Source organism: Fonsecaea erecta, assembly GCF_001651985.1.
Source record: "Fonsecaea erecta strain CBS 125763 chromosome Unknown Scaff4, whole genome shotgun sequence".
Taxonomy (NCBI): domain Eukaryota; kingdom Fungi; phylum Ascomycota; class Eurotiomycetes; order Chaetothyriales; family Herpotrichiellaceae; genus Fonsecaea; species Fonsecaea erecta.
This window is the reverse complement of record NW_017387247.1, coordinates 229,956-253,949: the sequence shown is the minus strand read 5'-3', so window position 1 is coordinate 253,949 and position 23,994 is coordinate 229,956. Positions and strand designations below refer to the sequence as shown.

Sequence of the window (23,994 nt, the reverse complement as noted above, 5' to 3'; positions counted from 1 at the left end):
GTGCCTCGTATAGATGCCGTCGAGCGCATTCCCCTAGCGAATGGCAGGATTCTACCTAAGGCGTGCCGAAGCTGAGAATCCACTTGAGTCGTTTGGTTTTTCCGAGGAGGATCAGGTCGACGAAGCGCAGCGTAGCAGCCAAAAAAGAGGCAAGAGCAAAGAACCCTAGAAATTCCACTGATCCATAGTGTCCGATGAAGTCAGTAGAACATACACTTATGAATCTGTAGTTGACCTCGCCTGCTTTACGAAACCCATCATCGTCTTTTTGAGAGCGGCCCTCTGGTATCACATAGACCATTCCTTCGCCTCCAGAATAGCCGTAGCTTCATTCTCAACGAACTTGAGTGTTTTGACCAGTAATGTCGGACCTACGGAGATGCGGCTGACACCAGCCCGGGTCAGCGCTTCGATGGTACAGCCCTGTGCGAGCACGGCCAACTTCCCGTCCAGTCTGGTGGCCATGTCTCTCACCTCCTGCTCCGTGATGGCTTTCTTCCTCACGCCCCAGACAAAGACCGTGGTAGCCCCTGCGTCGAGATATGCGCGCCCACGCTCCACCACGTCGTCAATCGTGCCGTCGAACCCAAAGACGTCTGTGCGTGCGTTGACCACGAAATCAGGCACTCCTGCCTCCCTGGCCCCCCGAACGGCAGCCTCGATGCGGCTCCTTGCTTCTGCAAGGGGTCTCAATTTCGGTGGTTGGAAGCTGTTGTCCACATCCTCGATATTGCAGCCAACCACTCCTATTTCGATCGCCTGTCTAACGGCCTCTGCAGGGTCAGCGTAGCCGTCTTGTAAATCAGCCGTCAGGGGCAATGTGTCGGCCTTGCCAGCGTTGCGGAGTCCCCTGGCCACCCGGCGAACCCCATCCAGATTGTCGCCCAGGGACATGGTGTTTTCATCCTTGAAGCCGGCACTGGCCCCGATGGCGAAAGAAGCGGTCGCCACGGCCTTGGTTGAAGGGAGGCCAGCGACCACGGCGGCGGTGCAGGCATCGTAGACGTTGGTCAGGATCAGAGGGTGGCCCGAGACATGAAGGGATTTGAGCTGGCGAGCGAGCTGATTGAGCTCTTCACGAGACTTGGCCATGATGGCAGTGATGGCGATTGGAGAGGACAGGAGACTCGTGGCGAGGTCGCTGAGGCAGTGGGAGCAGCCCTGTGCCACAGGTGAGAAAAGAGGAGACTGAACTCGCCACGCCTTTCACCCCGCCTTGATCTTTCTAGCTTTGTCCCACTCCACCATCGTACTGGTCGCAAACTGGTTACACAACATTAAGCACCTCCCGTCCTCCCACCCCAAGTTGGTATACCTTGGCAAGAGAGCATGAGTCAAAAGCTGTGTGACTGACAGGGTTGCCAAGCCAATGTAATGACTGTCACGCTAAGGTCTTCGGCCGAAGGCCTTCGGACTAGCGTCGACAGGACCCTGTAAATTACTAGAAGGTATATAGTCAGACGGTCCCCAGGACCTGGTAGAATTCACCATGTTCCTCCATTGAGTCACAGCTGCACTGCTCGGAGCTCACGTGCGTCTCCCCCGGGTCCTGCCGCGTCTACATATAATGACGCACCTACTCCACCGTGTGCCGCGCCCGCCAAGACCCGGACTGAAACCTACGCGTTGACCGTTCTCTCTTCTACGCAGTACGTCCTTTAGACCGTCGACTACGTTCTCGTCCCCCCGGTTGGGCATATGAAATGGATGCGTAGTCATTAGTCACAACGATAGGTTGAACCGTAGAGACCAAATTGATACGGGGCTTACCTTCGGCTAGAAAATTAGAACCGGCTGTACGGCAAAAGAACGAATAATCATCGGCTGCCTGAACCCCATTATTGTGGCACTCGTTGAGTCTTGGTAGTGCCAGTCACGTGCCCATCGCCGAAATTATCCCTGCAGCCATTTCTGCTCTCTGCTCTCTTCCATCGATCCAGATCGAGTCGAACATCGCAAGTCCTATCCGTTTCACGCAAGAGTTGGCGAATAACTGCTTGTTATCAAAGATATCAAAGATATCAAAGATATCTCTGCCAATTGAGCTCGAGTGCCACGATTAGCCATCTCCCAGGCGATCGGATAATCTGAGAGTGATCCTTGGCCTCAGGTGGCTGCACCATCGATTGGTAGGTCTGATAGGCGATCATCACTAATAAGGGAATTAATTGCGTCAGTATCAGCCCGAGTCCACCACGCTGGTGCCAGAACTGAGTGGATTGGGACTAAAAGTCCGAACGCGCCTGGGGCCGGGGCGAAGGGGCAGCCAGCCTTGTCCAGTCCGGGAGCTGAAAAGCGAGAGAAGGTTCGGCTAACGAAGACCCCAGATCGTGGTACTCTTCACACTTGCACGCGGCAAGGCAAACTGAGGCTGTAACTGATCATCCTGCCAATGATCGTTGCCACAATGGGTTGATTAGGAGTCTTTTACCGACGCCATCAATACCCCGCTCCTCGAGGCGCGGCGCTGGCCTTTTCACCTGATCTCTTTCCACTTTTCGTGCAGTTGAGATGCTTCTCTCTTCTCTTCACACGAAAAAGACATGGCCAGTATGGAGGACTACCGTAAGGGCAGCAAGGAGAAGCACTCCAGTGATGTGCAGGCGCCGGATATCCAGGTGGCCTTTGTGGCCGAAAACGCTGACCAGCTTCAACGTCACCTGAACAATCGACAGATCCAGCTCATTGCCATCGGAGGTTCGATTGGAACAGCGTTGTTCGTGAGCATTGGAAGTGGTCTCTATCATGGCGGTGCGGCGAACTTGTTCCTCGCCTACCTCATCCACAGCTGTGTGTTGGCCATGGTCAACAACTGTATCGCCGAGATGAGCACGGCATTGTCAGTACTTTCCTCGTCTTTACCACAACTGTGCTCGTTGGAAATGCTAACGAACGAGTGTTGACAGCCCAGTCAGCGGTGGCTTCATTCGTCTCGCAGGTAAATGGGTAGACGATGCCCTCGGCTTCATGTGTGGCTGGAACTTCTTGTCAGTCCCCCTTGGTTTCATATTTCCCAATTGCTGCCTTAAGCAAACCCCACTCATTCTGACGTGGTATCTAGCTTTTACGAAGCTCTCCTGATCCCGTTTGAGATCTCGGCCTTTACTCTCGTGGCGTCTTTCTGGAGTGACAAGCTCACCGAGCCGGGCCCTATTGCTGGCGTCGTGGCTGGTATCGTTATAGCCTATGCGTAAGCCTGCCTAACTTCGCTCTGTCCTGGGAACTTGAAAACTGATTGTCGTTGGTTGGTGAAGCTCTATCAACATTCTTGCTGTCCGAGCGTACGGAGAAGCCGAGTTCTGGCTCTCTGGTGGCAAGGTCATTCTGATCTTTTCTCTCTTCTTCTTTACCTTTATCACCGTAAGTTCCTCGATCGCGTATATTGAAGTCCAACAATGCTGAGCCATTCGGACAAACAGATGGTTGGCGGCAACCCCAAACACGAGGCCTATGGTTTTACGAACTGGAAACATGGAGGGGCGTTCCGAGAATATATTCATACGGGCGACTTAGGTCGATTCCAAGGGTTCATTGGTGCCTTGACCTCGGCGGTATTCACCATCGTCGGTCCCGAGTACATTTCCATCGTCGCCGCCGAAGCAATCCGCCCGCGCGTTTATATCAAGGCCGCGTTCAAGATGGTCTACCTCCGATTCGGTATCTTTTTCATCGGCGGAGCTTTCTTTGTGGGTATTGTTTGCGGTTCCCGAGACCCGGGCTTGGTGAATGTCGTCGAAGGCGGGAGCGGAGTCGGGGCCGGAGCATCACCGTATGTGATTGCGATGAAAAATATGGGCGTGCACGTCTTTCCACACATCGTCAACGCGTAAGTACTGCCCCATATCTCGTCAGGCGTCGCATTTGCTCTTGTGTCTGACGAAGTGTCTAGACTTCTGTTGACGTCAATCTTCTCGGCGGGCAACACTTACACGTATGCCGCCACACGCACGCTCTACGGCCTGGCGCTGGAGGGACGGGCACCACGCATCTTCGCACGCTGTACTAAGAAGGGAGTCCCAATCTGGAGTTTCTGTGTTGTCATGATTTTCCCGCTGCTCTCTTTCCTGCAGTGCTCGAGCAGTTCGTCTATTGTGGTCACTTGGTTCGCCAATATCGTGACTGGGGGAGGTATGATCTACATGTATGATGCCTTTGCCGTGAGTTTTAGCTAATCCTGGTGCACTAGGACTCATCGATTTCATCATCATGACGATCACCTACATCCAATTCTACAATGCCTGTAAGGCGCAAGGGTTCGATCGCAAGAGTCTTCCCTATACGGGCTATCTGCAGCCATTCTGTGCCTACTTTGCTCTCGTCTGGCTGGTCATTGTCACGGCCATTTATGGCTACACGAGCTACACGCCCTGGAACACGTCCAACTTCTTCTCCAACTACACCATGCAACTGTTCATTCCCTGGCTCTTTTTGATTTGGAAGATCATCAAGCGGACCAAGTGGCTGCGACCGCAGGATGTCGATCTCGTGTGGGAGCGGCCCATTATCGACGCATACGAGGAGACCTTCTTGGATCCGCCGGTGGGCTTCTGGCGAGAGTTCGCCCAATTGTTTGGTCTGGCGAAGATCGAGGGCGGAAACGACAAGCGGCGTCCGAGTGTGGTCAATCCAATGGAGAACGGGGAGGCAGAAGAGTTCAAACACGCATAGAGAGGGGTGTGTGTCTTGGTGGCGGTGTCGGCCGGCAAGGGAAAAGCTATCGGGGGAGCGTTCTCCAGACATCTTGGTGTCTGTCTGACATTAATTGGTTGGATTAGACACGAGGCGATCTTGGAATACGGACCAGCGTCGAAATTGACTCCGGGCTAGCAAATACAGCAGGGGGTGAAGATGATGTATGTATAGTCCAAGCTTGTGGGGGAGGTCACACATACCGATCGTTGGATACATACGACATACGGAAGCCATGGAATCGATTTATTTCAGTCGATAGCGAGTGATTGTCCAGCTACGGACCGACAGTATATGATCTACAAACGCCTTCAGACGGCTGACCATACCACCTACAGTACCTACCTACTCTGGTCTGAGGCTGAGCTGAGTAATCTAAACGTGGGTCCCCTTCTGGGTGTCTTGTGTATGTAACGTCCGCGCGTCAGAATTACAGTAAATAATACCTCGTATAGCTGTAACGTACGTCGCACACTTAGCTGAAACAGGTATACTGCATATACTCTGTACCTCATACACCACCTGGTAGGTATTCAGGCCCCCTACCAGATCGACAACAATGCCCCGTGTAAGGGAGCTACCACACTGCAAAAGTACAGCGATCGCCGGCCCCAGCTAACCGTCGTCGTATTGTTGACCTCTTTTCCCAGCCATCTTAGGTATAGATATGTAGATGAAGAAGAAGGCGAGTGGCGTCCGGTCGGGCTGGCTGGCTGGATTAATGGATGGAGCATGCATGGGATGGGTCAACCAAACGGTTTCACCTCCTGTAGCCGGTGTTGATCCTCTTACTGGGAAAGACGAGCTGGGGCTGAGCCAGGGCCAGTTTATTTGCAGTACGAGGTATATAGTATGCTGCTTCTGCCACCGTTGTTAAACTTGCTACATTCCTTCTTCCCCTCTTATTCCTTCCTCCGAACAGTTCTTAACACAAAGGCTTCCTCGTATCTATACTACCCTCACCCATTATTTCCAGAAATTGTGTTTCAAACATGTTCCGGCGAGGCAACAACAGAGGCCAGAGCTTCGAGGGTCGTCCCGTGGATCATCCTTACAACAATCCCAACTACGGTCCCGAATACGGCTCGGGATACGACCCTGGACTCGGCAACACATACGTCTGCAATTACAACAACGACGGAAGAGGCCTGGGTTGCCCCAACTGTGGTCGACTCCGATGCAGAGGCTGCGACGGCTTCGGCATCGGATTGGGATTCGGATTGGGCCGGCGTGGTCGTCGAGTCGGCTTGATCGGCGGCCTCATCGACCTTGCTGTCGCTGACCATCAGGCCAACAACATGCGTGCACAGCAACAGCGGCAAATGATAGACGCCGCCGCCCACGACCGACGCATAGAGCGGGATGTGATGATGCAGCAGCAGCAGCAGCAGCGGTGGGGATATCCTCCTCCAACGGGGAGGAATCTGTACGACGACAGAGACCACGTCAGTGCAGCCCGTGATGCCAATGGCGCTCGAAGTGTTTCGGGGCCACGAACGAGCCACAGACAGGCGCCCGACGACAACAGAAGGTCTCTTCGCGACATGACGAGACCAGATAGCAGGAGTGGTGACAGTGAGGAGGAAGCAGAAGAGAAGAAAGAGCTGGACAGGTATGCTGGGGGTGGGAACAGCATCGCTGCCCGCAATGATTACCACCACGATGAGAAGCCTCGTGGTTGGAATGTGCAAGAGCAAGAGCAGGACGAGGACCAAGAGCAGGGACGACGACAGTACGGCCAGGACCAGCGTCATGGATACGGGGAGAAACAACAACAACACCAACAACAAGGGGATTATGGTCAGCTGTTGCTGCCTTCCTACCAGGCTGCAGTGATGATGAATAATGAGAGGAGGAACTAGCTGGCTGGCTGGCTGGCCGCAAGAGACAAGGAAAGGACTCTGTTTCTCGTATGTGTGTACGTGTGTGTGAGAGAGAGAGACAGGTGTATTTGTGTATTGTGTATTGCGTAAGCTGGTGATGTATGTATGTGCCTTGGTGACTAGCCTCATGTCATATTGCAAATTATGGCTTGCGCGGTACAAACCATTCCACTCCCCTCGACTCGGCCTCTCCTCTCCTCTCATACCCTGCCATCCATGCCAGCCCTTTCCTTTTCCCATCCATCTACTCCATCGGCCTCCTGAGCCCCACGAGCAAGAAAAAAGGCCTGTGCGCCTCGCCCACCTCGTCCAGGGGAGGCCTTCGGTCCGATCCCTCCCAGGACTCCTTGAGCGCAGCCAGCACGAACCCCGCCCCCAGCAGCAGCGAGACATACGTTTCCAGCGTGCGGTGCTACTTCCGGACGCCCTCGGCGAGCCAGTCCGTCACACGCACTCCTTCGTCCCAGTACTGGTTCAGTGGCCAGAACACCATCCCCCGCGCGACGTCGCGGTGCCACGAGGCGTCCGCCGGCGCCGTCAGTACGGGGTGCTCGATCGAGAAAACGAAGCGGCCTCCCGGGCGGAGCGTGGCGAAGACCTGTGTGAGTAGGTCTCCAAGGGGCGTCGGTCGGGAGGTAGTGCAGGGCCAGCGAACTGTACACGAAGTCGTACGATGTCGGGCCAAGTTCCAGTTCCCCTCGGGGATTGGCGCGCTCGTAGGTGATGGACTCGTCGTAGCCCCCTCTTCGGCCGTGGCATTTCTCGTGCCCGCGTGAACATGTTCTCTGAGAGATCGATGCCGTGAACTGATCGTGCGGATCGTGTCTTTCAGTCATAGTGTAACAGAGTTCTATACCCAGGCAAAACACACCAACCGCCCCAACTCCCCATCCTATAATTTCTGCCTCTCGATCTTCTTGCCCGCAGCTCTCAGCATATTCTCGCCATCAACCAACACACACCAGCCCTCTCCCCCTACCGTGCCATCCTCAAACCCTCCCACGGCTGACTCGAAGTTCTCCTTGGCGTACTCCAGGTCCTGGTCCTCGAAGCTGCCCGGCTGTAACCAGACGGACTTCACCCCGGCCGTCTTTGCCTCCTCCAAGACCTTCCTCGTGACTGCCGGCGGGGTGAGGAACGAGAGCGCAGTCTGAGACGGGTGAGGAAGAGCCGACACCGTCGGCACAGTATTGTACGATTTGGAGGGCAGCGAGATCGAGGGCCGACTCGGGTTGATAGGTGTCACGGGCAACGCGTGCACATGGTACCAGGCCAAGATTCTGTATCCGAACTTGGTCTTGTCCTGGCTCGCCCCAACTACGGCAAAGTACTGTGAGGTGAAGAATCTCTTGGCGGCGGCTTCCATGATGGTGAGGCTGACTTTTCTTTGTAGGGAGTCAATGGGTTGCACAACAGATTTCGGAAAGTCGAAGAATAATAAAACCTCTTCGTGTCTCGCCGATGGTGGGTGGGCAGTGAGTGAGCAATAAACTAGAAAAGCACGTCATGGGTGGTTCTCGGCAAAGAGACGCCCAGACGTGTCTGACAGCCGGAATAACACTTGTGACGGTTGACAGCTCTCTTCTGGGGCACATTTTCACATGTCATACAGAATCACCCCGTGTCTTCTCCCGTCCCGCTAGCATTGAACTGGCTTAGGAAGCCTCAGGCAAGGCAGACTCAACGCCCACAATATGGCTGGTGGAAGGTGTTTCTGTGGCGTTGACCGTGGCTTGTGAGCCTCCAGTAGCCTCAGGCGCCCTGTCCGGGACGGGAATTTTAGAAAACCCGATAGGCTACTAGGCACAGGAGCCAATGGGACAGGGCACTAGGTGCTCGTGCCACACCGTCATACCGGGGGTCGATTGGGGCATGCTGCCTAGATGCCGCCTGGATGCCGCCCAGCGAACAAGCAGCCCTCCAACGGGGCAACTGGGGGGTTTTTGGGGGGGGACATGTCATTGAACAAAAGTGAGTCCTTTCTCACAAGCTCATCAAAAGGCTCATTCTTGTCGTTTCGACAAGCAGCTTCTGCGGCCTCCAAAGTCATGCTCGACTCCTCCTCCTCTCGCATGAGTTTGCCATCGTCTTGCCACCTCTGAGACCCAGTCTCGCCACGACCCGTCTCGTTCGTCGCCATCAGAACAAAACCTCCGTTTTCCAGAGCCATGGCTGACTTGGCTCTCCGCACTCGGGAGTTGCCTGATATTCGGGCGCGGATCAGCACCCACGACGAGTCTCCCAATGATATCAAAGAACTCCTGATCGCCGACCAGACACAGAAAGCTCTACGGTCGAGACAGTCCTGGACTCCTCCTGCGGAAGCCCTGGGATCTTTGCATCGGGCGGTGTTACGCAAGACCAGGACGCTTCCTTATCCTTATCGCCCGGGCCACTTCCACGACCTCCCCGCCTCCGACCCTCTACCTTGTCCGTTGAATCGGTCGAACAGCCTCAACTCCCTGTCAACCATACAACGAGAGACGGAAGCGGCATCACTCAGTTTATATAGAGGGTCACCCATCTCTGCCATCAGTCCTCCGTGTGCCCCGCCATCAGCGTCATTACTATGGACACCTGACGTCGACTCCGAGCTTCAGGACCCGTGCCCACCGCGGCCCCCACTGCGGGTAGAGACCTTGAGCCAACAGCGCAAATACCAGAAGCGTTTGAGAAAGCTTATGAAAAGGGAGGAGAAGGAGCTGCGGAAGGCACAAAAGGAGGAGGATCAGCTGCGTCGAGAGGCGTTGGCTGCTGAAGTTACCGCATCACGGAAATTGGCATCGGCGAGAGGCGATTCGATCCCACGCCGCACGAAAAGCACGAGGAGCATAGCGTCACAAGTTGTCAAGACCTTGAGTCTGAAGGCCCCATTGAACCGACTCAGTCGTCATGTCAGGAGAGACAAGTCAGACCCGCCAACGCTGGACGATTTTGACAGCAAGCAAGCGTTCAGAGACTATCTCAATCCTTCTCCTCCACCTCCGCCATCCACCCAAATCGCTGAGCTACCCGCCGAACTGCCTCAGTATACGCCGTTTCAAGACTCGACAAGGACCGAAAGGAACGAGCCTGCCGTTCTGCTGGAAGATGCTCATGTCTCGAAAGAAAAGGACGTTTTGTCCCCCCTCGAAAACGACGACGCCAGAGCAAACAATGCTCCTCTGACTCCAAGGTCGATGAGGTGCGACTCCTGTAAGAGCCCCATTCGTCTGCAGCAGGTCTACTACCACTGCTCAATTTGTGACCATGGCGACCGTATACTGTGTTCCTCGTGCGACCAGGCCGGCTGGAGCTGTCGCCACAACCTTACGGAAAGGGTCCGAAGTGTATCTCGCCCGGGCGCTTCTCAGAAAGTCGACACTGCAAACGTAAGCGGAGAACAAACTCGCTCAGAGGCACAGCAATATGCCACGGCAATGTGGGGACTGAATCTGTCGGATCTCCCTGCCCACCATCACCGATGGACCGAGTCACCCGCCCAAGCAACAATGTCGGCGGACAGTCCATGGGCATATCACGATATTCTAGATCAGAAGAGATCGCATGAAACACAACAGCGGAGCATGCGCCAAACTCAGAGATCTATGGACGCTGAAGAGCTTGATTTCCGCCAACGTGTACAAGACATAGTTTTCCGCGAAAAAGAAATCACCCTGCGAGAACGAGAAGCTGCTGTGCGAGAGCAACAGGCCTCGATCAGGGAGCAGGAAGCTGCTCTCCATGTGAAACAACAACAGATGTTCACACTACAAATGCACTCAGCAGTCGCAAGACAAATGTCGGAACTGTCCGCCGGAGTCGGTGCGCAGTTCCAAGATCTGTCCCAGGTAAGTATTCTTGTTCACCTAAACTCCTTGTCTTTTCTCCCAGCTGGACATCGTTCTGATAACCACTTTCAGAATAACAATATGAGGACACATGCCACCAAACGTAAGGCGGGGGCTGGCTCCGCAATGGTCTCGCCCTCCAATTCTACCGGCTCGAACCACAAGTCCTCGCCGAAGCGTATGCCGAACGGCGGACAGAATCCTGACGAAGAAGACGAGGACGCCACTGGAGGAACACCGAAGAAGATCAAACCGGACCCAGACCCAGGAGTCACGACAGAGAAGCTATTCGCTTGTCCTTTCTCCAAGTTCGACAAATCGAGATATTCAGAGCAGAACAGGCACGAGAAGCATTACAGAGGCTGCTCGAGTGGGTACTGGCCTGACATTTCGCGACTCAAGCAGCATCTGTACCGTGTCCATTGGCGACGGATCCATTGTATGCGGTGCTATACAAAGTTTGACCACAAAGATCAACTGGATCAACATCTCCGAGAGACGGTGCCCTGTGCGCTTGTCGAATGCCCCTGCCCGGAGAAGTTTGATGAGACGCAATACAACGAGATCCGGCGGAAACGGCCTGCCAGCACCCCTGAGCAGGTCTGGTACACAATCTACGGTATTTTGTTTCCGGTTGTGCCGCCGCCAACAAGCCCGTATGCCGATAATACGGGTGAGCCTTCGGCACTCAGCCCAGCGGCAGCTGAAACTCAGGACACAATGGATGTGCTTGGAGAAGTCTTTGAATCACGCTTGGATCAGCTAACAACGGTTCCTGGTCAGGGGTGGCTTCAGTCAGCGGAAGCGCGACAACTTATCCGTGAACAGTTGAGGGCATCCATGACAGACGTTCTCCAAAGATTGAGGCCCATCAACAGTCCTTCCTTAGGGAACCCGTCTGTCGAAGTGTCGCCCTGTTCGATCCCACCGGGTTCAGCGCGACGCGGCTCAATCTCTCTGACACCGACATCCTCCATGCCGCCCTCACCTGTTCATGGTCCTGGTGCCGCAAGCAGGACTGGGGTAGACTCACACTTTCTTCTACCGGGCCATCGCCAAAGTTTCAGTCGTCCCTTCCCGGCCAGGATGGCTCCAACGTTAAATACATCTGAACCTGCTCAGAAAGCTCAGCCCGTGGAAGTGTCTCCCTCTGCGGTGACGTTTCCTGTGTCTCTGGCTGTTGATCCAGAGAATGACCAGTATGATGACCATTGTCACAGCTGGAGCGTTGGGGATGAGCGTGGTCTTGCCATATCGACAGACGCCATGCCGACCGAATTCGACTTCGATTTTGCCTCTGCATTTGAGGAGCTGAACAACATGCAAGGTATGGCAGTGCCTCTCCCGGCTTCCGATTTCAATCCGGTCAAGCTCTCCAGTTTGCATGACCCTTCGGGGCAAGCATCGACGGGAGTTACTGATTTAAAACCTAAGCACTCCACGACGTCATCCGTCGACTCGGGTTATGGCAGTCTTGGTCACGCTTCGTCCACAGCATCAGCATCCTCTTCAGCCTCTCCTCCTGGGACACAGACAAAGTCCGGTATAATATCGAAAGCTAGGAAGAACAGAAACAGACGAAAAGCACCGGAGTCCCCAAGGGAACCAAGTCCTGTACCAGAATCTGCAATCAACTTCGAGGCCCTAAATACTCCTTTCCAGGAATTTTCAGGCGTCAATCTGGACTTGCACTTGGAAGACGCTGTGAGTGAGTTTACAACTGGGACAGCAATGGGTGATGGGGTCATAGGGGCGATGGATCCCTTCGCCAGTTTGGACACGAGGTATTATCGCGATTTTTAAGAGGTGGGATGGGGGGTGGACGTTTTGCGTGGTATTTTCAGGGTCTTCTGCTGTACTCGTATCATTTCAGTTTGTCGTGGTTGGGTATTCTGATTCTATGATGGTTAACGATATGTCTTTGACAGGTTACGGGATGGATGTGAGCTGGAAAAAAAAAGGCATTTAATGGGCAAAGGATCTTGTCACATGTGATATTAGCACGCAGACTTGAGCTCGTACTTTCTGATTCAGGCAGATGAAATTTAATTTTGTCTGACACATCCCTTGTTCCCCTCTTCGCACCTTTACTGTGTTTGCCAGACCGACTATTTTTCAGAACGTCTCCGCCACCACCACAGACCTTGACGTGGCACGAAACACCTACTTAGACGACCGGTGGAAGTTACTACAGAAGAGATGTCGAGCTCGAGCCCGGAATCTCTCCTGGTTCTCGTTTCTCGATCTGTGTTATGCTCGTCCTTGCTTCCCAACGGACTTCAATTCCGTTTTTCTTACAATTTCATGCAATTACAGTGTTTTGCCATTTGCTGAGAACTGACATCATCGGCCGATTTACATCATGACAAGCACAATATGGGGCGGCCGGATACAAATGAGAAAGTATTTAGAAGTGAAAAAAGACAATTTCTTCACTTCTTTCAGAGGTAAACAGAACTTCCACTCTCTGTATTCCCTTGTCATAACTCCATCGCAATTCCACTTTCCCCCTCCCCTGACCACAGCCATGCCCGACCCGGTGATCCAGCTGAAATGCAATTGCAACAACTATCCCTGGGGCAGGACGGGTCGCGAGTCGCTGGCCGCGCGACTCTGCTCGAAGACGAATCCAGATTTCCAGCTCGATGACTCCAAGGAGTATGCCGAGATGTGGATGGGCACGTACCCCGAACTGCCGTCGTACTCGCTCAAGACGGGCGAGGACTTGCAGGACATCCTGAAGCAGCACAAGGAGGAACTGATCGGCAGGCAAGTGTACGACAAGTTCGGCCCCGACCTGCCTTTCCTCCCCAAGATCCTGTCCATCGCAAAGGCGCTCCCCCTGCAGATCCACCCGGACAAGAAACTGTCGGAGAAACTGCACCAGGAAAATCCAGACCAGTTCACGGATCCCAACCACAAGCCGGAGATTGCCGTTGCTCTGTCCAAATTCGAGGCCTTTGTCGGTTTCAAACCCCTCGCAGACATCCAGGAGCTGATGAAGTTGGAGATCCTTCGGCCGTTTCTGCCCACCACTACCGAGGGTCTGACCCTGAGCGATGATGAGACACTGCGGCAGATCTGTACGAACATGCTGAAGGCGGAGGAGGACCTCGTCGCAAGGACGATGAAGGGCCTGCTGGCGACGCCGGTTGAGCAGTTCGGCAAACAGGGGTATGTGCTCGACCTGGCCCAGAGGCTGCAGGAGCAGTACGGCCAGCAGGACAATGGGAACCTCGTGGCGTTGGTGTGCATGAATTTCTTGGTCTTGGATGCCGGCTCGGCACTATACATTCCCGCAGACGGCATCCACGCGTACCTCTCCGGCGACATCGTCGAGTGCATGGCGCGGTCGAACAACGTTATCAACACGGGTTTCTGTCCCCGAGCGGATCGCGATTCGGTCGATCTGTTCGCCAAGTCATTGACGTTCAAGCAACACGACCCGTCGGAACCCATCCTCAAGCGACAAGCCAGCGACAAGAGCCAGAACGGCAAGACCGGCGAGTTCAAGCCGCCCATGAGCGAGTTCAATATGCTCGTGACGGAGCTCTCGGGCGGAGAGAAAGAAATGGTCAAAGCTATCGCAGGACCCAGCATCATGATCGTCACGGAAGGAAGCGGGAAAATGAAGGTCGGTGGGCAGGACTATGACTTGCCAGAGGGAAGCATCTTTTTCGTTGGTCAGGGCGTTGAGGTCGAGATGGATGCGCAAGATAGGTTGGTCGTGTATCGGGCGTATGCGGACTGAGCGATTTATTATATTATGACCTCTCCCTCCTCCCTCTGGGCGTGAGGGATGTTCTTGCTTCGTTCGAGGGTGTGACTTCCTCTCTCCTGGCCTTGTGCAACGGAATCTAGCAAGCAGTAGGAAGATAGAACCGGCGGAGTGTGTGCCTGTATCAGACTGGTCAAGGCGTTCTCCAAGTTTGGGCGCCACAGATGCTCATTCAACTTCCGGGACCGGCCAAGAAGAGAAGCTTGCGGCCGAACCAAACGATTGTAGAGATGTTGAGAAGTCTGCCTGCCAGGAGACAAAAGTCTGGAATACTATGGCCATGGCAGTGGGTCTTTCTCGTGCTAACCCTGAGATTCCCATAGAAGATGGACTGTAGCCTTCCTTTCATGAGCGGACGCGCCCCGAGGGGAGGGCTGAATTTCTCAGGTCAAGAGACAGAAATAAGAAATACACTCCTTTGGAAGGCTCGGACGGCTGTGGCACCACTTGTCTGGGTTGAAGTCGTGGCAAAAATGGCTAGAGATGTCCGTCTGAGTTCGCTTTTGTTCGTCGAGACCTGCAACCATGGCTCTTCTTTGTATTCTTCCATTTCCAGGGCAAGTAGAGCCGTGATCCCAAAATACTCCCCATTCTCAGAACATGTGGTTGGAGCTGTCATCGTGCAGACATTGAAGAACGACTTTTATCTTCTTCGTTGCGCCCTTCCATAATCACTGTAGTCCCAGGATCAAACGACACTGTGGATCCTATGTGAGCCTTAACTTTCTTATTCCAAATGATACCTTCATTCAAGGCCACGGTCATAGAATCAACGAAGAGCCACCTCGAAAATGGAGCACCATCGTCAGCACATAACACAAACCCAAACACACGGACAACATCAAATACGATGGCAACTATTTAACTGATCGTAGTACTCCACTATTTTCTTTTTCTCCGACCTCCATTGGCTAGTTAGCCGTAGCCGCGAACACGACGCACCCCATATTATCACCCCGGACCCGATATCGACAACCCCAACGCAAAATCTACCTCCAAAGGCTGCCGTTCACACAAGATACAACGGGTTGCAATGATTGGAAACAGCCTCACTCACTTATATCTCCGACCTCAACATTCTTCAGAAGACACGCTCTTTTTGGCATAGAGTTTGCTTTCGATTATCGCGAAGCTGTCTCGGGCTCCGTGGCTTCGTTATGACGCTTCACGGCAAACGAAGTGGTCGACTTTGAGGGTTGTTGGACTAATATCATAGGCACCGGGATATCGACCCAGCCACAGCGCCAAATGTGGTACAATGACTTCTGTAAACATGCAAAGTGAAGAAGCTGCAAAATGGCGACCTTGAGTGCCAAGCCTTGAAGCCTGGTTAATGATAAGCCAGTCACGTGGTAGCAAATCTTGTAGCAAATCTTTCTTTTTGCTTACTCATTTCTTAGTCATGGACTCTCGTCAATTTGCTCTTGTCATGACGCCCACGACACCCACACTTCGAGATACCAACAACCACATCGGCAATGCTGCAACTCCCCTCATGGAGCCCAAGTCTAGCAATTTAGAGCCTCGGCCTCCCAAGGCTTACTCATGCGTCCGCTGCTTCGAACGCAAGGTCAAATGCGACAAGCAGCATCCGTGCAGTGGCTGTGTCCGCTCCAAAGTCGAATGGCAAGTCTGACAATTTGCTTCGTTGCTGCCTGGTGCCAGTGTGATGACATGCCACATCCACCAAGGACACACTCCAGCCAGCCATTGGATTCCGATTTGGCTCATCGATACCCTCTCGTCGCTAGCCAAGATATTCACTGACCACTACCTCTGTAGCGTCTTCCGTATCCCCCCTGCTCCTCGCCGTCGGAAACGCAAGAGCCGAGAAGACGACGTGCTCGCTCGTCTGAAGCACTATGAGGAGTTGCTTCGTGATCAAGGCATCGATCCAAACACTCCGTCGACCACACCCACGAAAGCCGACACCACATCTCCTCCCCTTGACGATGCCGACCCCTCCAGCACGTCGACATCCAGGCCCACGGAGCCTCTGTGGACATCGGGTTCACTTCAAGGGAGATTGATCGTGGACCAGGGCAGGTCTCGGTTCATCCAGAAGTATGTCCCCCACCTTCTGCCACAATCTCTTCCAAGCTAAACGTCAATAGTAAGTTGTGGACTGCTGTCAGCGAGGAGGTTTGTCTCTGCACGTCTGGCTTATTCAGTCAACTAACCACAATCACAGCTCCATCACAGCAAGGATGTGATCCAAGATACCGAGAGCGAGGATGATTTGGATACTCTTGCCGATGACAACACTGACTTTGTCCTTGGCGTCACACCCTACCCGACTCAGACATCGAGTTTGCACCCGAGTCCTGATCATGTCCTCAAACTATGGCAGATCTTCCTCACCAATGTCAACCCGCTAATGAAGATTGTCCATCAACCAACCCTGCAGAGTAGCATCGAAGAAGCCATTCAGGACACGGACAATATACCCCGTGGGCTGGAAGCCTTGATGTTCGCTATCTATGGCGGCGCTGTGCTCTCCATGCGTGATGGGGAATGTGAAGCAACATTCGGCGAGTCACGGGCGGCTCTGCAATCCAGATATAGGTTGGGCATACGCCGGGCCTTAACAAAGGCACGATTTATGGCAACATCCGACATCGTTGTTCTACAAGCACTTGTCATCTATCTTGTAAGAAGAGATTCAGCCCTCCAATCGTCCGTGACTAACCGACAATAGCTCACCACGCGTCAGGTTCTGGACGCTCGCACGCTATGGACACTTTCAGGTGTCGCGAGTCGCATAGCCCAAGGCTTGGGCGTGCATCGTGATGGCACCGTCCTTGGCCTTCCTCCATTCGAAACGGAAATGCGCCGCAGGCTTTGGTGGCAAATCAACTTACTCGACTTCAGGGCTGCCGAGCTGAGCGGTTTTGGCGGCTTCACGGAAATCAACTGGTGGAACACCAAGACGCCATCTAACGTCAATGACGTGGATATTTGGCCAGGCATGAAAGAAAAACCTCTCGAACACACTCGCCCAACTGAGATGGTGGTCTGCTTGCTCCATTATGCGGTGGGAGCCTTCTGGCGGCAGAAGCTTCTGCAGGCAGGCACTCCTGAAGACGAACTTGGCCGGGCCATCCAGCGCTGGGTGGCAACGAAGACGTTGTCGGAAAAGGATAGCTTCGTCGACGAATTCCAGGCTGAATTGGAAGAAAAGGTGCTGAGATATTGTGACCCTTCCATACCGCTCGAGATGATGGCTTTGATCATTGGGCGGACAATGTGCAAGAGCATAAGATTCATGGCACATCACCCTCGACGCTATGCAAAGGAGAAAGATATCCCGGACAACGAGCGCCACTTCCTGTGGACCACCAGCATGGCACTGATCGAGGCCGATAACCTGGCGCATTCTCATCGGTCACTACAGAGGTTCAGTTGGCACATTGACGCCGGGTTCCAGTGGCATTCTTTCATATTTGCGCTAGGGGAGCTCATAGCCAGGCCAACCGGCGATGGCAAGGACGATGCGTGGGTGCAGATTGAGGACATTTTCAAGTATCATCCCACGTAAGTCGTCTTTTCCCTCGATGTCTCCTCGGTTTCTTTTCCCTTAGCCCACCTGCGTCGCTTCTTCATCATCCTGGTTAAGACCTCCCCCCCCCGTTCAATATCCATGGTGCATTGTTTTCAAGAACTCACGGCTTACTCCTACGTTTCTCTCTGAAGATTCATCTCCGACCAGAAGAAGCCACTCCATATCGCAATTGGCAATTTGTGCCTGAAGGCATGGCGAGCACGCGAAAAGGCGCAAATGGAAAGCCCTCACAGTTTGCAATGGCTTGAAACTCCGCAGTTCATTCTACAGTTTCGTAAACAGCGAGAGGCTCAAGAAGGGAAGACCGGTGCCAGTCGAGCCACAGTGCTACACTTTCCTTCCGCCCTTCAAGTTGAAGAGACGAAGCTGGCAGCAGAGACACAGGCATCGGATGCCACTAACGCAGAGACCATCCCCAGTGTCCAGCAATTTGAACAGCCCGTCAACGACACCTTGGACCCTACGTTTTCCGCCCATGACTTCTCTGTCATGGACACCATGGGAATGGACTGGCAAAGATGGGATACACTACTGAATGATTTCGACCTTCTTACACAGCCGACCACCATGAATCCTGGGCACCTTCAGCACCTCGGAATGTACGGGCAACAAGGCTTCTCGTGGCCATTATCGCAAATTTATGATAACCCATGAAATGACGGCGACCGCGAGCTGGACGGGACAAATGATCATTATCAGCACATGAAAATGCATGGCCCCTGTCTTCGAGGTCCATTCCTCTCAAGTTGAGATAGTGGCCTTTGAATCTCAAGACCCATTGATTCCCATTGTCAGCACGTGTCCGGTATCTTCTGATCACCTGGACTGACCCGGGTCGCAATGTCAAGAGTGCTCATATCTGATGCGTGGAAGCCGTTCTTGGATAACGTGTTTTTTGAATGGATACCAACCGGCGGCTACGTGGATATAAGAATGGCACGGCGGCTCAAGAGAATGCTCAGCACTGTCCACTGTCCACTGCTCGAGTCGAGACGAAACCGCAAATCTACTCCTTAGCCACCTCGCTCACCTCACCCAGTATCTCCATCTTCTTGTCCTTGCCCAAGGCCAAGGCGTCCACGATTTCCTCCCTGTCTTCTGGCGCTACCCCCATGATAGCCCTCAACTTGGGCGCTTCGCTGTGGACCTCACCGTCGAGATTCTCATCAATCTCCTCCAATGTACGTCCACTGGTCTCGACCCAGAACACCAAGACCACAACCAGCTCAAGAACATCCCAGGCACCGTTGATCATGTACGTCTTCCAACCTATAGCTTCAAGCGCAAAGGGGAAAGCGAAGGTCACCATCAACCCCACTCCGTTCACAAGGAAGGTATAAATACCCATGCCGAGCGAACGGAGGCCATAATTGAGGACCTCCGGGGGGTATAAGACAGTCAGAGGCGTCCAGCCGAAGCTGTATGCTCCCTGGAAGAGGAAGATTGTGGCCACGGTTCCGTAGATACCGGAGTTGTTCGTCGAATCGCCATAGACTTTGGTTAACGCGCCCACCATGAAGATGAAGACGGTCAACAACGCTGTGGAAATGGCAGCCAGAGCCTTGCGGCCTAGTTTGTCTGCCATAGCAGTACCAACCAGGGAAACGACCAGACACCATGCATTGAGGATGATGTTGATCTCCAGCTGTGTGGTCGAGTCTGTGACTCCCGCCTGCGTGAGCATGGTTCCGAAATAATAGGAAATGATGTTGTTTCCGGAGAGCATGGAGAAGACGGCGACGGTGCAGACCAAGAATATCCGCTTGCGTGTGGATGCACTGTTGGCGAATTGCTTGACGAAAGAGGGGCTCTCGAACGATTTCTCGAACGCCAGGGTATCCACGATCTGGCGGAACTGAACTGTGACGGCCGGATCATCGATATTTCCGTCCGCATGAGTCTGCGCCAACGCCAGGAGAGCTTCTTCGCTGCGTCCCTGATTCTGAAGCCATCGAGGAGACTCTGGTGTGAAGGGGATGAGGATGATGCAGAGAATGCTGAAGAGGCCTTGCAGGGCCGATGGCAGACGCCAGGCCCAGGTAGAATCCATCTTTGCGGTGCCGTACGTGACACCAGCAGCGATTAGACCACCTATTTGTTTGTCAATTACCCATGGATCCCGTCACTAGCGAGAAGAAAGGGCCAGAGATGACTTACCGACATACCAAAAGTCATACAGAAGGGCTAAGGAAACAGCACGAAACTTCACAGGCACGGTCTCTGACAGGTAGACTGGCGCGGCGATGGATGAGGCGCCAGTTCCAAAGCCGATGATGATCCTGGCGATCACAAACATGGCGATATTCTGCGCGGCGGTTTGGAGGACGACGCCGATGATGGTGGAGACCGCACCAAAGAATAGAGCCCATTTGCGACCAATCCAGTCGGGGACTTTGGCGTACCCGATACCTGCTACGGCACTGCCCATCCACACCGAAGCCGTGTTGAGCGCCAGAGTGGCTGTGGTGAGGGTGAAGTAGTCCGTGTACGAGGGGAGGATGTTGAGGCCGTTCATCATAGAACCATCGAAGCCTAGAGTCTGCAGGGCAGCCTGTGTCAACCTATGATCGCCACCAAGGCGCTGGACCGCACCAGAACCAAACTGTTTGGTGCAGAGAGGTACTCACAGTGGAAGTCACACATGAGGTGAAGATCAAGATGGTACAAGCAAGCCACGACCGCTGTGGCACCCATGCAGGGAGCTCCCAAGGTACCGGCGACATTGTGACTTGGATATCAAGTCTTTTCTTTGCGCAGAAGGCTCGTTGGGGACCGTCGGTACTTCGATGTGGCTTTCAAGTCCACTATCGACTGAGGCCCCGCTCCATTATATACACCAACTTGAAATTCTCCTGCGGAATAGAGACGGCACATGGCTCGCTTCCCTGGATCAGCATAACCCGTTATCACAAACCCTTTGGTGTGCAGATATGGAGGTGCCCGCCCTCGTGGGACGGATATCAAGGCGAATCTCCTTCCAACGACCAGCTCCGGGACTGTGGTTCTAGCCCTAGTGTCCAGTCCATTTGGGTTTCGCGTTATCTGGAGAAGAGACCCATGTCCTGATAGGCGACGAGGCTGGCAAACTGGCCCTCGGCTTGCCCCTTTGCTCAATGGCCTTGGAATTCTGGGGCTGTGGAACGGTAATATCCGAGAGCACAGATTTGACATCCCCATCTCCCACTTGATGAGCCCAGGCTTGTGAGTGAAGATCTCCGTGTGGCCTGGTCTTTGAAAGTTTTACATTGACCAAGTGCAGGTTGAGTGTCACCCTGGTGCTCTTGGGGACTATATCCTGCGATTCCAATTGAGTTGCTTGGTCGTGCCACCGCTGCCCCGTGCGGCGTGGATGTCCGAGAAGAGCATATTACGTCTTGATCCAGTGGTCGTCTTGAACTATTAATCCCTGGTATCTTCGAACCAGCAGGAAAGAAGAGACGTTAGGTACACTGCAAGAATAGGAGGCTAAGATCAAGACCGCAAGAATGCCAGGAAGACTACTGAGCTGGCCAGACTGGCCCGAGTTCACCGCTGCCAAGGCAGAGTTGGGCGACGACCTGGTCGGATACAAGAAAGCCATCGTGGACAAGTATGGAAAGGACAACATCGTCAAGAGCTGGCTCAAGGTCTGCAAGGAACTGGAATCCGTGACCGACCGCATCGCCGAGCAGGGTACCGCCGTCATCCCTGAGGTCCAATATGACGACATGTTCAGCCTGACGTCTGAGAAGAAGCAGGCCTTGAAGGATGTGGGATGCTTTGTCGTCCGCAACGTCTTCAGCCGCGAGCAAGCAGACAAATGGTTCTCGGATCTGAAGGAATACGTTGCTGCTAATCGGTCGCAGATTCGGGGTACGTATGTTCCATCTGGAAGTACCAGAGTTCTATACACGAACATCATGAAGTGAAACTTTCGTATTTATCTGTGTCTGACCGATCTCTAGGCTGGCCCCAAGAGACGCCCTTCATCCTCAACTTGTACTTTTCGCCCACACAAATGGCGGCACGATCACATCCCAACCAGCTGAAACTCAGCGAGGAGCTCAACTCCTGGTGGCATGACAAGGATGGATCTTATTCCCCAGCGCCGTTGTCATATGCCGATGGGGTGCGCATCCGACCCCCAGGGGTGCCGTTCCGCGGTCTTGGTCCCCATATCGACGCAGGCAGCCTGTGTCGCTGGGCCGATCCGACGTATCAGTCCGTGTACGCGGCCGTGTTTTCGGGAAACCCTGAGTCGTTGGACAACTACGACTTGACCGCCCGCAAAACCGCCAACCAGGCCATGTTCCCCGGTTCCGCACACTCGCGAGTCTTTCGCAGCTTCCAGGGGTGGACGGCCCTGACCGCGGCCGGGCTCGGCGAAGGCAGCTTGATGCTGTACCCCAATGTCAAGTGGACGATCGCGTACCTTCTGCTGCGGCCGTTTTTCCAACCCCCCGACTCCGAGAATGAGGAGGACATCATGGACGCCAGCAAATGGACCTTCAACGCCGAGAGCCCATGGTTCCCCGGCACCTTTCGGGAGGACAGCCAACTGCTGAGCCCATCGTCTCACCCGCACCTACGGTTACGCGAGTGCATGGTGGGCATCCCACGGATGGAACCGGGGGACACGGTGTGGTGGCACGCCGACATGTGCCACGCGGTCGAGGTCGAGCACAACGGCGACCACGACGCCAGCGTCGCCTACATCGCCGCCACGCCCAGCACCGACGAGAACAAACGCTACATCAAGGGCCAGCTGGAGGACTTTCTCAACGGCCTCCCGCCCGAGGACTTCCGCAACGGGTCCAGCGAGAAGACGTTTCAGCTGTTCACGGGCGAGAAGGGTCTGTTGAGCGGCGAGGCCGGCAGGAGTGCCATGGGCTTTGATCTGCTCGCCTGACTCTGGCATTCATACTTTCCTCCCTGGGATTGCCCACACCTGTCCCCCTAGAGAGAATATGCCGGACAGACTGGATGAAGTCCAGTCGGGTCGGAGCAAGTTTCCCTTGAAGGACCGACCAAGAGACATGGCCGGCTGGCACGTGTGATCCCATAGCTGCTAATAACAAAGGAGGAAAATCCCAATTGTGATTGATCCCTTCATGTTGAAGGTGTAAGTGTTTTTTGAGGGTAGAGTATAATACAACAAGACTTTGGATGGGGTACAAGCTCGAATACGAGTGCCGGGAGCCTTAGCGAACGAGCTCTGTGTACGAGGTACTCGGTATAAAGCGAAGGATGGCCGTTCAAGGGACGGAAGTGTGAGGTCGTCGTCGTCGTCCATGTGTTGTCTCGCATATGGATGAACTCTTTTTCTTCTCCTCGAGCACAAAGAGTATAGGAATCAGCGATATTGCAAAGCATCCCTGTCAGGATGGTCCCTGCCCAATTATACCCTTCGCTCTTGAACTGCATACACACACAGAGCACAGATTGGTTCTCAAACCCACGATGGTGGTTACGTTATGCACATGATGCATATGGTAACGAAAGGCACATACCGTCTCGAGACGTCCACTAAAGGTAGACTTGTTATGATCTGTAGGTCCGTCCAGCTCTTGAAGCCTCTTTACAGCTCCATTCGCTGCTTCTATGATATTGACATGAGCTCGAACGCGCGTGTCCGGACGGAGAAGGAGTGAACAATTCTCCGTGGTAGCTTCGACAGTACATCCTAATCACGTCGAGATGAAATCGAATAAACTTGGTGAGCAAGGACGAGCATTATCGTGTCAATTTTTTTGAGGATTGAAGAATTGGAATTGGTTTGACATGCTACCGTCGCCCCGTTCCCCTTCCAGGCTATATGATTACTATTTCTCTCGACTCGGGGCGATGACTTCAGGTGGATGGAGCTATTTACAAACCCAACTCGAGTTTTCAATTAGTCTGATAGTCAAGTCTCGATTATATTTCTCCTTCCAATATTCATCACCACCCCTTCCCATATAGTCCAACCCACCTCCCCACCTCATCAAAGAGGTGATATTAATTCCCAAGCAATAAATACCTTCCAGCACGTTGATGATGTGCAGTCTCTGCATAATTTTTAACATGGGTCGTAAAGGAGCGTCTATGTCATCGCTATGCCGTAAGGAGCGTGTCTCGTGTGTCTTTCAGTCGTAAGGATCGTACGCTCGTGCCGGTGGTCTGGTTCCAAGGGCTGAGCCATGAAAAGACACCATTCGTGTGGTGCCAAAATAAAGATCAGCGTCGAGCGTCGACTTCCCCATCTTTGTACCTGGTACACAAGCATATAAGCAT

The 23,994-nt window shown here is 53.7% G+C and overlaps 10 protein-coding genes across 10 annotated transcripts; 6 read left to right on the top strand and 4 right to left on the bottom strand.

The window, feature by feature from the left end:
• Positions 1-288: 288 nt before the first annotated feature.
• Positions 289-1,092, bottom strand: AYL99_04825 (hypothetical protein; the record flags this gene model as incomplete). Its single annotated transcript, XM_018836337.1, has 1 exon — positions 289-1,092. One exon carries the CDS (start codon positions 1,090-1,092, stop codon positions 289-291), a length of 804 nt encoding a protein of 267 aa, XP_018693190.1.
• Positions 1,093-2,543: 1,451 nt separating this feature from the next.
• On the top strand, positions 2,544-4,668 carry AYL99_04824 (hypothetical protein; the record flags this gene model as incomplete). Its single annotated transcript, XM_018836336.1, has 7 exons — positions 2,544-2,839; positions 2,907-2,987; positions 3,062-3,190; positions 3,255-3,360; positions 3,420-3,826; positions 3,890-4,128; positions 4,187-4,668. The coding sequence occupies 7 exons, from the start codon at positions 2,544-2,546 to the stop codon at positions 4,666-4,668; spliced, it is 1,740 nt and encodes a 579-aa protein (XP_018693189.1).
• Positions 4,669-5,681: 1,013 nt separating this feature from the next.
• AYL99_04823 (hypothetical protein) lies at positions 5,682-6,551 on the top strand (the record flags this gene model as incomplete). The annotated part of the gene is made up of 1 exon (XM_018836335.1): positions 5,682-6,551. One exon carries the CDS (start codon positions 5,682-5,684, stop codon positions 6,549-6,551), a length of 870 nt encoding a protein of 289 aa, XP_018693188.1.
• A 433-nt stretch (positions 6,552-6,984) lies between these two features.
• Positions 6,985-7,408, bottom strand: AYL99_04822 (hypothetical protein; the record flags this gene model as incomplete). The annotated part of the gene is made up of 2 exons (XM_018836334.1): positions 6,985-7,170; positions 7,235-7,408. The coding sequence occupies 2 exons, from the start codon at positions 7,406-7,408 to the stop codon at positions 6,985-6,987; spliced, it is 360 nt and encodes a 119-aa protein (XP_018693187.1).
• A 56-nt stretch (positions 7,409-7,464) lies between these two features.
• Positions 7,465-7,938, bottom strand: AYL99_04821 (hypothetical protein; the record flags this gene model as incomplete). Its single annotated transcript, XM_018836333.1, has 1 exon — positions 7,465-7,938. The coding sequence occupies one exon, from the start codon at positions 7,936-7,938 to the stop codon at positions 7,465-7,467; it is 474 nt and encodes a 157-aa protein (XP_018693186.1).
• An 802-nt stretch (positions 7,939-8,740) lies between these two features.
• On the top strand, positions 8,741-12,205 carry AYL99_04820 (hypothetical protein; the record flags this gene model as incomplete). Its single annotated transcript, XM_018836332.1, has 2 exons — positions 8,741-10,402; positions 10,475-12,205. The coding sequence occupies 2 exons, from the start codon at positions 8,741-8,743 to the stop codon at positions 12,203-12,205; spliced, it is 3,393 nt and encodes a 1,130-aa protein (XP_018693185.1).
• A 724-nt stretch (positions 12,206-12,929) lies between these two features.
• Positions 12,930-14,153, top strand: AYL99_04819 (mannose-6-phosphate isomerase, class I; the record flags this gene model as incomplete). The annotated part of the gene is made up of 1 exon (XM_018836331.1): positions 12,930-14,153. The coding sequence occupies one exon, from the start codon at positions 12,930-12,932 to the stop codon at positions 14,151-14,153; it is 1,224 nt and encodes a 407-aa protein (XP_018693184.1).
• A 1,429-nt stretch (positions 14,154-15,582) lies between these two features.
• AYL99_04818 (hypothetical protein) lies at positions 15,583-18,396 on the top strand (the record flags this gene model as incomplete). The annotated part of the gene is made up of 6 exons (XM_018836330.1): positions 15,583-15,773; positions 15,963-16,244; positions 16,295-16,322; positions 16,372-16,830; positions 16,879-17,714; positions 17,874-18,396. The coding sequence occupies 6 exons, from the start codon at positions 15,583-15,585 to the stop codon at positions 18,394-18,396; spliced, it is 2,319 nt and encodes a 772-aa protein (XP_018693183.1).
• Positions 18,397-18,748: 352 nt separating this feature from the next.
• On the bottom strand, positions 18,749-20,465 carry AYL99_04817 (hypothetical protein; the record flags this gene model as incomplete). The annotated part of the gene is made up of 3 exons (XM_018836329.1): positions 18,749-19,833; positions 19,900-20,293; positions 20,370-20,465. The coding sequence occupies 3 exons, from the start codon at positions 20,463-20,465 to the stop codon at positions 18,749-18,751; spliced, it is 1,575 nt and encodes a 524-aa protein (XP_018693182.1).
• Positions 20,466-21,227: 762 nt separating this feature from the next.
• On the top strand, positions 21,228-22,630 carry AYL99_04816 (hypothetical protein; the record flags this gene model as incomplete). The annotated part of the gene is made up of 2 exons (XM_018836328.1): positions 21,228-21,594; positions 21,687-22,630. 2 exons carry the CDS (start codon positions 21,228-21,230, stop codon positions 22,628-22,630), a joined length of 1,311 nt encoding a protein of 436 aa, XP_018693181.1.
• Positions 22,631-23,994: the final 1,364 nt, after the last annotated feature.